The sequence below is a fragment of the Rattus norvegicus genome, chromosome 19 (genome assembly GCF_036323735.1).
Source record: "Rattus norvegicus strain BN/NHsdMcwi chromosome 19, GRCr8, whole genome shotgun sequence".
Taxonomy (NCBI): domain Eukaryota; kingdom Metazoa; phylum Chordata; class Mammalia; order Rodentia; family Muridae; genus Rattus; species Rattus norvegicus.
In genome coordinates this window covers 15,806,352-15,819,681 of record NC_086037.1, presented here as the reverse complement: position 1 = coordinate 15,819,681, position 13,330 = coordinate 15,806,352, and the positions used below count along the sequence as shown (strand labels likewise).

The following is a 13,330-nucleotide window of genomic DNA, read 5'->3' as shown; positions in this document are numbered from 1 at the left end:
TCTCCAAAAGAAACCTGTATTCACAGCTGCAGGCTACATTCACTATGGATGCCCTTGAGGTTCCTCCCTAAACTGCTTAGATAAAGATAAGTTTCTTGCTAACAATCAAAAGAATTCATTATGCCAAGCTGGCCTACAAGAAGCTAGTTTCTATTCTGTATTTTATCAGATGTGCAGAATACATATGGTCATCATTGATAACAGGTGAAAGATCTGCTCTAATATGGACACTAAGTGATGCTGCAGGATGATCCTGACCCACAATGAGCAGTGGGAACACCAGAGCCCTGTAGGGATGCCTGGCAACCTAACACGTTGAGAACGCATGGCTCAGTAAGTTCCCTGTGAACACACATCTCCTGAGATCTCTCTATTTAATCATAGGTGATCCTGTCCACCTAATACAGCACCTCATGTGGAATAACAAAAGCCACCTGCAGGAGCTGTGGTGATGACTCACAGGGTAGAGCATCTGCTGCTCTCTCAGAAGAACCACATGGACCCTAACAATTGGGTAAAGTGTGTCAGTGATTACATCATAAAGTGTGTGTCCGAGGAACAGCCACATTCTCCACACAAAAGACACTGTCACACTGAGTACCCCTTGGTGACTTTGAATTCACTTATTAGCCCAGGATCCATGGAACATGCAGAGATCCATCTGTAGCTGTCAGTTCTAAGTCCACAGGAGGTGACAGAACCCTTGAGTAAGAATGATGGTCTTAAGAGTGAAGAGATAGAATTCAATTTTTATTCATAACAAATACATTTTTACAACAAAACAGGATTAAAATGAATAAAAATATTTAAAAATATTTGAAAGTAAAAATAGTAACAAGAACATATAAATATGAAACAACAAAAAGAAAACTTCAATTAAAATCATAACAAAAATATTTCTAAAATCATATTCTTAACGAACATTTAGAAGCACAGATGTATTGCTGTTTCTCCTCTAGCACACATAATGAAAGGCGATCCCCCAAGTTGTCTCTCAAGTGCTGTTTTCTGAAGAAGAAAGTGAGTAAGACCTCAATCAGTCAGGCTGGCTTAGTGGTATATAAATTTAGGGTCTCTAAGAAATGACAAATTAACTCAGAGGATGAATACTTATACAAAAAATGTTGTTACCATTCAGGATGTTGGTCATCAGGGACTCCTGAGAAAGCAACTTATTCTTCAGGAAGCTCTCTTACTGGTGTGTGTCCAATTCCAGCTCTCTTGCACTTTCTGAGACCTGGGAGAGGAAGGCAGTTTTTCAGATACTGATTTGGTGGGGAAATGCAAGCCAGCTGTCAGAATGCTGCCTTCTACCACCTCAGTTCTATTGGACAGTCGACATGGACATTTTAAGTGATATCATTGTTGCTAACTCTGTGGGCAGGGCAAAATCTCCAGAGAGCCTCACAGTAATGTGGGCTGCCAATATGGGACCCAGACTTATACCAGTGCAAACCGAGAACAGGGCAATGGCAAGACACCTCATCAGGTTGCAGGAAGAAAGGAGACGTCCATATGTCACCAAGGTTAAAGCCAATGACAAGTACTAATTTGACATTTGCACTTGGTTCTTATCCCAAAGGTGCTTCCTACACAAGAGGTCACATGACCACAGAGTGTCATTTGTCAAAGAACCAAGAAATTGTTCAAAACTCTACATAGGATCCAATCTATCACATGGATATGCAATAATGTGATATGTTATTGATCTGTCACCATTTCTATAATGCAGCTTCAAAAAGAGCAGCAAAATATGCTTGCACAATAATTCAGTTTCTGAAAAGTGGTTACATTCCCAGAATACTTGTGCATAGGCAGAGCAATGAACAATTCCATTACATGAGGTGGTTGGCTGGTTGTGAGTGTAAATTAGAAAGGTGCTAAGAGAAGCAAAGATGTATCAAATTGGCAAATTTTATCAGATATTGTTAAGCTAACAGTCCCTACCTGATAATGCTGGTTCTGGCCATTGATCTTTATCTTTATCTTTCTTGTTGAAGTCAACCAAATATTTCTGGTTCAGTGCACAATCAAGATGTACCCCCTTGCTCCCCTGCTTCGGTGGGACCAACTTCTTCCTACATGTGTTCTCCATCAGGAGCTGGCTGAGCAGGTTTCTGGAAATACATCTGCATAGTAAGATCATGCTGGCCCTTTCTCCCATTCCTACTCCCAAGTCCCACTAACTCTACCAGGTCCCACATACCCATGAAGACTTAATAAAATGCATCTTGATACATATAAGGCTGCTGCACAAACCATAAAGAGTTAATTCGGGGAAGAATAAATTGTTTGCTTGGCCTGACACCAATTAGTGTCCACACCTCTGAGAAAGAACATGGATCTACAACTATCCATGAAACCCCAATGCATGGGGGCAACATCAATTAGTACTGGGCCAACACCCTCAAAAGAGGTCAGTAGAACCAAGAGAAGGTCATGCTAACCATGTGGTCCACGCACTGAGTTTTGTAAAACCTGGTGTGACACCATAGGTCCAGGTCAGCCTAATAACCTTCTGCTGACTTCAATCAGTACTGTTGTCTCTAGAGCCTTCTGAAGATGCCTAGACAATCCTGGGATGAGGAACAGTCTTTTATGGAACTGAAAACTGAGTCCTAATGACCCTGGAACACTGATGGGTAAATAGCACAAGAGATAGAACCAGAGCTGAAGACCGTCCAATCCAGAACAAAGAAAGTCAGAAATGGCCATTCCACAAGTGATAGCCTTTCTGACCAGGACTTACCTAGAGAAGGTAATCTCCTTCTTCAGCTTATGGTTGTTCTCATGGACCTCAGTGTTCTCCATCTCTAAGTTGTGCAGAACTGACATGACCGCCTCCTCCATTCTCTCCAGGTCTTCATAATATGGATTTGGCCTGAAGTGTGGCCTGTCCCCAAATGATAGAATACAATGAACATCGGCATTTAGGAATACACGAACTCAGGGTGGGTCCTATATTACCCCAGGCTGCTGCCTGGATCTTCCAGCACTCAGTCCCCTGCCTAGCAAGTACAGAGACTCACCATAAACTCACTGCAATTACAATCTTGCAAAGCCACCAGCTGTCAAGGGCTTTGCAAATGCACACTGGGCACTCACTCTCCCTGACTTTATCCCTGAATTCTTCATTCAGACCACAAGTTCTGCTTTTAAATAAATGGAAGCAGATGAGTCCATTTTCAATCTCACTTCTCAGGAAGGGTCAGGTTCTGAATCTCCACTATACGGGAGGTGAGGTTTAGCACAGGGTGGTTAGGGAGGCACAGCTTTCTAGAACCCAAAACCTTAATAGGATAAGAAGGTGACCTTGCAGACCCAGGAATGAAACAAGAGCATTTGGAGCAATTCATACCTGTTCTTCATGGATCTCTCTGTCAGAAACCTCAGGCGATCTCTCAGGTCATTTCTCTCCTCGGTAATGAGCTGCAGCTCTTTAATCAGCCTCTCCTTTTCCTTCATGGCCTGATTCTTGCTTAGGTCAGTGCCAGGGGATGATGTTTCTCTCCCAGCGTCTGTAGGTAGAAGAACACAAGTGAATCTGCATGGGGAGAATGCATAGAGTGTTCGTAGACCTCAGTGAGGCCTAAACAGGAAAACAAGCCAGGAACCCAGTGTCACTGCTAGGCGATTGGTCTATGCTTAAGAGACCTCCTCAGGGGATCTCAGTTCTCCCACTACTCTATAGAGACCAAGAGAAAATTCATGGCCTTAACTATCTTTGTCTCAACTTATATAGCAAAAAATAAGAAAGAATGAGAAAAGAAAAAGTCAAAACTAAAAGCTCAAGCTTCTCATATGAGGATTGCAGGAAGTGTTATATGGGACTCAGTTCTGATTAGGCCATTTTAGATAGAACAGTGCATAGTGACCCTTAATGTGATGGACCCTATATAAAGCTTTTTGCAATATTGGAATTTTAACAAACCTCATCCAGAACGTACGGAAGAGGCACCATGTGATCACCATGTCCTTACTCTGCATCAGGTTATTTTTCTGCATCCTTGATTGTCAGGCATAGAACAGCAACAATCTGAAATAGCTGGTAGACATGGAAAAACATGGGTAAAACTATAGTTGTGGGTTACACACCTCAACTGTGAAAGGCTAATGGTGTCTGCACAGTCCTTGGAGGCCACTCTTATAAGCCTATTTATTGCAAAGTGAAAGAAGGTTTATCTGAGCTCAAAGTGATCCTGGCCAGCCAGGTAGAGGGCAACATGTGATACTTGAGACCCTGTTTAAATGAGCACAGAAATCCACACTTCATTCAAAGCATCATCTACGAATTCTCGATTATTTACCATTCTCTCCCTACCAGTCGTTCTGTTTGGAATGGTAGAAAACAACTGGAACTGATCTTTCTATTTTAAGGACCTTGATCTCTCTTTTTTTAGGTCCACATTAAGAGTGCATACAAATGGACATCACCATCTGAACATCTTAGTATTATCTACTCTGTATATATAGCATAATACTGTGCCTATGAAAATCTTAAGCTTCCTTGAGTGTAGTTGCCCCATCAAGAAGTGTGAAGTTCTGAGTTCAAACCCCAGTGATGCTTTAAAGGGACTAGAAGAAAGCCATCAGAGATACTCCACTTCTTTGTCCTTAGATTAAATCAAGTTGACACAATGTGAACCTGGTGGGCTATTTAACCATGCATCTTTCTCCTAACCACACTTCCACAAGTTCAGTCCATGGCAGAATTCATCCCCCACCATCCTAGATATTTCTTTGTATATTTCTACAAGAGCAAGGTTTCTTTTTTTTAATAGAATTAGTTGTAGTCAATCAACTGCTGCCCTATGTGATAAATGATTAGTATCTATTGCAACTTACCACACTGTATTTGTGTATACAAGTACATTATTGGAAATCCAGGGGCTGGGGATTTAGCTCAGTGGTAGAGCACTTGCCTAGGAAGCGCAAGGCCCTGGGTTCGGTCCCCAGCTCCGAAAAAAAGAACCAAAAAAAAAAAAAAGAAAGAAAGAAAAAGGAAATCCAGCATTACTTAGTAATTGGAAACCAGTGCTGTGACCTTGCCTTTCTGTGCCTCTTCCTGGCTCACAGGCAGCAGGGGGCAGACCTTGAGTTCCTCTTCAGGGACAGAGTGATGTTGAATGGGCACTGAGCAGGCAGAGATACACAGCTGAGGCAGCTCCTTTCAGTTATCAAACACATCATCTCCTTCCCATCTTAAGGGCTACTCCTGAGGTCTTGCCCCCATACCTACCTTAATAGCAGCAAATTTGTTACACAGCAGCCAGCTCTTTCCTATTGTTCTGTAATACGCCTCCACATCATGGATGCCAAGAAAAACACTAATAAAGAACAAAAAACTCTGACGTTGAACTGTGTGGTGCTGGTCACATACCCTGTTATGTTCTGTATGTTATGAGGTTTGTTAATCTTAACAAGTTCCCCAAGTGTATTCTTCACATAGGACCCAATAGATTCAAGGAAAATAGGAACAATTATGTGTAAAATGGCCTGAGTCAGGGCCCATAGACCGAAGCATTTCCAATACTTGTGCATGAGCCCAAGTGGATTTTGCAATGAGCGGGGCCTAGCAATGTCCAGTACCCAGTTCTGAGCTGTTGCTCTGGTTGAACTGTATTGGTGTGTGCATTAATAAACTACACCTATTTAAATGAATTCAGTGTCCTGTGGTTTGAATCCAGACCCCTTGACACCAGGTCTTCCTTTCTGCAGCACTCGGGAAAAAGGCTAAGTTTAGGAAAGGTGACGTCTTGTCATAAGTTATGTGACAAGAGGGATGGTGAATGATCCCTTGAGATAAGAATCAAGGTTTCCTCTGTGGTATTTTGTCTATACTGGCCCTGTGCAACAGCTTCAAGAACCCATTTCTGATTTTCCTTGGGATTCCCATGATGATGCACTCAGACAGGATTGGAAACAACCAAAACGGTGGTCAGACTTGATTTATAAAATGTAGGTAACATTGCAAACTTATGTTGTAGGATATTTGATCATATTGTCATCCCCAATATTGTGTTATTTACTTAGAAAAATACCTTCTGGCTGTGTAGTTCAGTACTAGCACCAATATTTAACCCTAGATCTATTTTTGTTTGTTTGTTTGCTTGTTTTTTGTTTTTGTTTTTGGATGAACAAGTACTTCCCTATTTTGTGGCCCAGCCCTATCTCTTACTTCTTTGCACAGTCATAGAGAGACCTCAAACATATACTCAGACAAAGCCAGGGGAGTGTATAAAAGGGCCTAAGGCAATACCACATAATGACATTGAAAGTGGGCTCTCTTCTTGATCCACGCCTCCAGCTCTCCTGACATCTACATGAATTATAACTCCTAATGCAGTGTAAATGATGTCTGCGCTATTGCTGAAGGAATCATGAGAATAACAACTCTAAACATCCCACCATAGATAGAATTTGTGGAAAGAGGCAACTGGCAGCCAATGAGAGGGCTCTACAGTTAAAGGGGATTGCTGTCAAGTCTGATGAGCTTGACTCAATCCCCAGGACCCACGTGGTAAAAAGGAGAGAACCAAGGGCCAAGCTGTCCTCTGGCTTCCACTCATGTGCTTACATGTATGTGAGTATATATGTATATGTCTGTATGTACGTGTGGATATGAATGTGTGTATGCATGTATGTGTATACGTGTATATGTATATGTCTGTCTATATGTGTGTATAGGTGTATTTGTATGTGTGTATATGTATAGTATGTGTGTGTATGTGTGTATGTATATGTGTATGTGTGTATGCATGTATGTGTGTATGTGTGTATGTGTGTGTATGTGTGTGTGTATGTGTGTATGCATGTAGGTGTGTATATATGTGTGTGTGAGCATGAATGTATATAGTCATGTATATGCATGTGTTTTCATGTACGTGTATTCGTGTATATGTACGAATGTATGTGTATATGTATGTATGGACACACAAACACACACAATGTTAAAACATAAAAAGCTCCTTGGAGTATTCACCGTGCCTGGATAAGTGGTGACCATGTGGGGGAAACACATGTCCATGTAAGCACACCTGTTCACATGCGCTGAGCAATGCCCAGACTGGTCTTGAGCTCACTACCTGCCCAACGATGAGTTTCTGCCCACCTGGTCTTCTCAGAGCCAGGCGACAATTGTTCCTGCCATTCCAGCTCTGTTCCAGTTTCTCATGCCACAAACCTTCTAGCTTGAATCTCACCTACTGACGCAGGAACCTAACAGCCTCCAACCCAGTGAAGTAAGTAAACTTCTTCCTGACATCCTCAGGCTTGGTGTCCCCCATGAGTCACAGGGAGGAAGGATGGCATGCACCAAGGAGAAGGGCCATGGGCAAGGAAGACAGGATCATAAGTCAGTCATCCCTGACACCAGCAAAGTGTGTGCTTCAGAGCTGGCTCTGCTCACTCTTGTCCCAGTGGCAGGACTTAAGAGTGGTGCATACCTGTCACCCAGCGCTCAGAGACATCTGAGGCATGAGAACCAGGAGTTCATGGCCATCTTAACTAATGGTGAGATCAAACCCAGCCTGGGCTGCATGAGACTCAGTCTCAAAGCAGGCAAGGAGGAACTTCCTATATTTGAGCAAGGAAGCTGGCATCCTCCTGGGTTCTAAACATTCACTGCAATACAGAAAGATGCTAGGGCTAGTGTGGGAGAAAGTAGGAGACAGAGAAGCCAGGTTAACCCTCCCTAATCTTCTCATGCTGTGTGAGCTATGAGTAGATGGTGCCCTATACACTGTGGACAGGATGGTCTCTCAGACGGTTCAGAAAGCCATGGAGGACTCTAGCAATTCTCCACTTGGGTGTCACTTGAGTCTTATATGTGTGTTTACAAGCCAAAAAATAAGATCCATAGGTGACTGTGTAAATTCAACATGGCCCAGCCATGTGCTGGAATATTATTCAGCCTTACATAGGATTCAGATTCTGACCCTTGAACAGGAATGAGAATGGTAGCCATTCTCCTAAGTCAGACCTCCAGGCAGTGCAAAGACAAACTAACACTGTATGACACCACTGAGGGCTGCAGTGTCACCAATTATATAAAGACAGAAAGCAGGAAGGTTTACAGAGCCCCAGGGGTGACATGGAGTGGGGAGGTTGGAGGGTAGGTGTGTAAGTGGGACTGAGCCTCAGAGGAATCAGACATGGCTGCAGAATATGCATGTGGCTCCTCCCATACCTGTGGGTCCTGCCTCCTCAGAAAGGCAAATACAGCAAAAGAAAAGAACAGAGGAGACAGGCTCTGACCTCCTGTAGACACACAAATGACGTGACAGAATGTGCACACTGCTGCCTTGCTGCAGGAGCAGTTGAGCTTCCAGAAGGGTTGAAAGAGGCTGGAAGGGCTGAGCATGGCACTGAGTTCAAGGACATAGCTTTAGGTCCTGAGGAACCTACGGTGCCCAGGCCCCATTATGCTGATACTGAGGGACATCGCTGACATTCAGGGTGATGGCCGGGCTGGGCTGGGGAATAGGTGTCCACTCTCACCTGCTCCAGCTTGAAGGTGCTCTGGATGAAGTAGGACTGCAACTGCTTGTTGGATTCATTGATGCAAATCTGCTGGAAGCTATTCTGTTCAAAGTCCTCAAATCTGAATATGGCCAAGACACCAATGGGCAAGCACTGGGAGACAAGGTTTGGTTATAGCCGGGGCCTCCTGGAAAGACTAGCCATCCTGAGAGGAGTTGCAGAAGAGGGGGTGTGTTTTCCTGACCTGTTTGGTACCCAGTGTTTTTTTACCAAGGGTTCCTTTATTACTTCTTGATGGAACCAGGCCTGCACATATCCAGGAAACATTGGGGTGGAACCTGGGCTTGGTGCCCACATGCTGGCATCGCTGAGGGTGAAGTCTAGCCTATCACACTTCCAGACATCGAGTACAGATGCCTGGCTTCCTATAGAATAGCGGTTCTTACCCTTCCTAACACTGTGACTCTTTATTTCAGTTCCTCATGTTGTGATCCCAACATAAACTTATTGGAGAGCTACTTCATGAGTGTAACTTTGTTACTGTGAGGAACTGTAATGTAAATGTCTGGTGTGCAGGAGCTCTGATGTAGAACCCACAGATTGAGAGCAGCTGCTGTAGAGGATCACAGTCCTCTGCCAGCCCTGGTGTTTGCAGAGATCCCCTGGGTTCCCAGTCTCCATGGCTTTCCCAAGGACAGGGTTTATTCTTGGCCGTCTCAGGGCCCGGAATCTCACAGAAACAACCTCTCCCATGTCCTTCCTGTTGAGGAGAGCGTGGTTGGTCCTCAGCACAGACCAGTCAAACAGGGCGCTGTATAGACACTTCGCAAGGGGTCTCCTGCAGTTATGGCCTCTGGACAGAGGGGTTTCTTACCTGGGGTGGGGCAACCATGCCAGGTACAGGCAGTGATGCTCATAGTCAAGACCTAGTTTTGTCTTATTTTCATAGACAAAGTTGCCCAGGCTGGCCTCGAACTTGCCGTGTAGCCAAGGATAATTAAACAACTGATCCTACTGCCTCTACCCCCCATGGCCTGGCATTGCAGATGAGTGTCACCAGAGCTGGCTTGTCACAGCTGCTATATGGCTCTAAGTCAGGGGCCTCATGTGCAGGAGTGTTATGACTGTGCCATCCCCACCCTGCAACCAGGGTTTTCACCTTTCTCCTGCTGAAGTCTGCTTAATCCTACCCTGGACCTAGGACACAGCAGCTGTGGGAGACTCAAAGCCTGGGGCTTCAGCACAGCATGGATACACAGCATGGCATGCAGCCTACACGGCTGTGAAAAAGCCAAGGTAGTGCTTCTCAGCTCACCCCCTGTAGGAGTGTCTAATCCATCCTTCTCTCCATGGACGCAGACATTTGCTTCCAACTGCCCGACATGTCCCTCTGGTTTTGACTTTCCTGGATGCCATGTCAATGCCACCATAAAGAGTGCTGCCTCTACTGGGGACACTCACACAACCTCTCTGGGGGACATCTGAGCCAAGCAGGGATTGGGTGCACTGCAGAGAGGTCAAGTCATGTCGTGAAGTACCTTGTCCCACAAAGGCTCACTGTTCAGGGAGTTGACTGGAAAAGTAAGCTTATGCCCCTGGGCAGGGTCCCCATAGGGAGTGTCCAACACCCTGCTATCAGGTCTATTCCTGGTGCCATGCAAATTCAATTTGCAAGACCCAATGCTCTGGAAATGTCAAGAGCTAACGGAAATGTACCAGGAAGTGCACACCACAGCAAAGGGAGAGGATGGCACAGAGACCTATGCTATGGGTTAAGGGGCACGGAAAGGCCACCTCGAGCACAGGGGTCAGTCACCTCTTTCACAAACAAGGCAAATGGTCAATGCTCTCAGCTCTGGGAGCCTAAAGGGCTCTGTGGCTCGTAAGCCCTGCAGCTGCAGCCAGAAGCAGCACTGAACACGATGTAAATGCTGAGGATGGCGATGTCAATAAAACTTTATTTACAAAACCAAATTGGTGGTGGTGCTGGTGGTGGTGGTGGTGGTGGTGGTGGTGGTGGTGGTGGTGGTGGTGGTGGTGGTTGCGGACTGGTTCATTTCCAAGCATGCTGGAGTGGCATGGCCACTGAGCATCTGGAAACACAGAAAGGAATGCGACCGGACGCAGGGCTCCCAACACCCTAGATGTCGCCCTTGGCACTGGAACAGGGTCCCTGAAGGTAAGTCTGGACAGTCAGATAAGGTAAGTACATTTTATTACAAGGAAATGGGACAAGATAAATCTTCTCTTCATCTCGCTATGCTTAAGCATTTTAAGAGTGCAGGGAATTCATGTCTCTCAGTCTGGTTTAGAAAAGTGTTTAGAGACAGCAAGAGTAAACTCCATGGTTCCCTGACGAGGGTTCCAGGGATTCTGATATCTGGGTCAAAGTGAAAGTTAAGGTGAAAAAGGCTGTCAGGCAGGGCAAAAAGATTCCAATTTCTGGTCTCTTTGGGCTGTAATTTTTACTGTGTTCAAGGCCATGAATGCAGACAGGGTAATAACGAATACAGAACAAGAAGCTAGAGCTTCCTTAAGACAAAACGAAAGTAAAAGTTTTGCCCTCTGCACCACTGCCTGAAGCAGGTTTTTCTAAGTCGTTTCCCGAGGATGGCATGCTGACCATTAGATTCACACGATGATGATGACGAATTCACCTGCTTTTTCTTTTCCTATCATTAGGCCAGCATCGATTCAAGGTGTGGCCCAACCGACTTATTATAAAGGATGATACTGGTTGGTTGAAAAAGGTAGTAGCTTTCTATGAACCATATATTAAGTTTTTATGTATATTAAAATTAACATTGGAAAGAACAGTGGTAGGAGAGGAAGCTGGAGGACAACTGCTGCAAATGCTTGCTTTTGAAAATGCTAATGAGGAGTACAGGAGAGCATTATTACCTATAAAGGATACGGGGGATATTAATGCTTATATGAAGGCATGCAAGGGTATCTTTTCTGAAAATGGAAAGATGCATATTTGGCACGTATTAATCCAGATAGAGTTATTAAATTATATGTTTAAATACTCTTGAATATCCTACAGGCACTTTCGCTCAGGATGAGTTGCCTTTAGAGTGGGTTTATATTAAATAAAACTTTAACCAAACATTAACAAAATATAAGGAACAAATTTCTTTATATTCAGCAAGGCATACAAAGACCTGTTACTCTGTGGGGATATGATTGTGCTGCTCTTGTTCTCCCATTAAGCAAAGATAAAGTGGAATATTTAATGCAGATGTCTGAGGTTTTTCAATTAGCCATGATTTCTTACACTGGAAATATTGAATTTCATCCTCCCCATAGTAAATTGTGGGATTGCTTTAAAAAACAAAAAAAAATTGATAAATACACTAATTTCTGTTGATCCATTACCATCACACTTTACTGTGTTTACAGATGGCTCTAAGACCAAGATGGCTTATTGGACCAAAGATTAATTTTGGGGACAAGAATCTTCTTTTGGGTCAGTACAACAAAATGAATTATTAGCGGTAATTAATGTATTCCAGGATTTTACTCATGATGTAAAAATATTATAGCTGAGTCCGCTTATGTTGTAGGAGTAGTACAGAATATTGAGACTGCTGTTGTTTCTACATCTAAGCCTATATTAAATGTTATTCTCACATATTAAAGGACTATTGTTATTATGAAACTCTAGAATATTCATTACACATACTAGATCACATTCAAAATTTCCAGAATCTTTAACACTTGGCAATCCTATGGTAGATCAATTAGTGGCATTTGCTACCCCAGAAATACACAGTCATAATCATGCCAATACAGGATATTTACATATTAAAAATAAGCTTCCCTATTCTCAAGCCAAACAAATTATTGCTAATTGTCCTATGTGTCAGTCTTCACGTATAAAATGTGTTCCATCTCAAATTAATCCCAGAAGGATGCAACTTAATACATCGTGTCAGATCGATATAACCCATATTTCTGAGTTTGGTCGCCTTTCACATATAGATGTAAGCATAGATAATTTTTCGAAATTTGTGTGGGCTACACCATTGCCAGGAGTACGCACTGCTCATGTTATACAGCATCTATTGGAAACTTTTGCTGTTATGGGACTGCCTTCTAAAATTAAAATTGATAATGGACCAACATATATTTCTTATCAATATAAACAATTTTGTCAACGATATCATATTGTACATATTACTGGTATAGAACACAATACACAAGGACAAGCTTTTGTTGAAAAAATTCACCATACCCTGAAATGACAAATTATAAAATTAAAAAGGGGGGAAAGAGATGGACTTATGCAACCTGAATGGAGTTTGCAGACCAGTCCCAGAGCTCTATTGGCACAAGCATTATACGTTATTAATTTTCTTAATTTACCACAAGGTGAAGTTATATCAAGAGCAGATAGACACTTTGTTGAACTTCCCCCAGAAGGCATGGAACAGACAGTATGGATAAAAATTGCCCGGGATGCTGAATGGCAGGAAGGGACATCATTGTATATAGGGGAGAGGGTTTTGTCTCATTACAGGATGGGAGACTATTCTGGTTACCTGGGAGATGGATCCAAGCACAGAATAATAAGAACCGCTCCCTACCCTCAAAGGAATCCAGTTAAACCAGCTACATTTTCTCCTGATGGATGTTCTCAGGAGATGAGGAGGTGTCCTCCATTACTGAGGCCCTGGCTTCTCTTAGTGTCCACAAACAACAATGGATAAGGATCCGTGCAGTGACAACCCTATTACCTATGTGGGGTCAGGTGAAGTGAGTAAGCACTGAAAGGAATAATTTTGTCTCCTTCAGGAAAGTCCTTTACTGCTGAGCACTTATTCTTAGCAATGTGTGTTTTACTCAT

At 43.4% G+C, this 13,330-nt stretch overlaps 1 protein-coding gene across 4 annotated transcripts in view; it reads right to left on the bottom strand.

Moving 5' to 3' along the window:
- Window positions 1–782: 782 nt before the first annotated feature.
- Window positions 783–13,330, bottom strand: part of LOC134483152 (uncharacterized) — a 757,250-nt gene continuing 744,702 nt past the window's right edge. Inside the window, exons 1-5 of one of the 4 annotated variants that reach the window (XM_063278405.1) lie at window positions 3,359–3,514; window positions 2,750–2,893; window positions 1,948–2,117; window positions 1,132–1,237; window positions 783–1,008 (exon numbers count right to left, since the gene is read on the bottom strand). In XM_063278405.1, coding sequence (XP_063134475.1) covers window positions 1,173–1,237; window positions 1,948–2,117; window positions 2,750–2,893; window positions 3,359–3,465 — 486 coding nt within the window. In that variant the 5' untranslated portion in view covers window positions 3,466–3,514 and the 3' untranslated portion in view covers window positions 783–1,008; window positions 1,132–1,172. Of the gene's footprint in view, window positions 1,009–1,105; window positions 1,238–1,947; window positions 2,118–2,749; window positions 2,894–3,358; window positions 3,515–13,330 lie in introns of those variants that run through there. The other 3 variants (XM_063278404.1, XM_063278402.1, XM_063278403.1) reach the window with 3 other exon arrangements.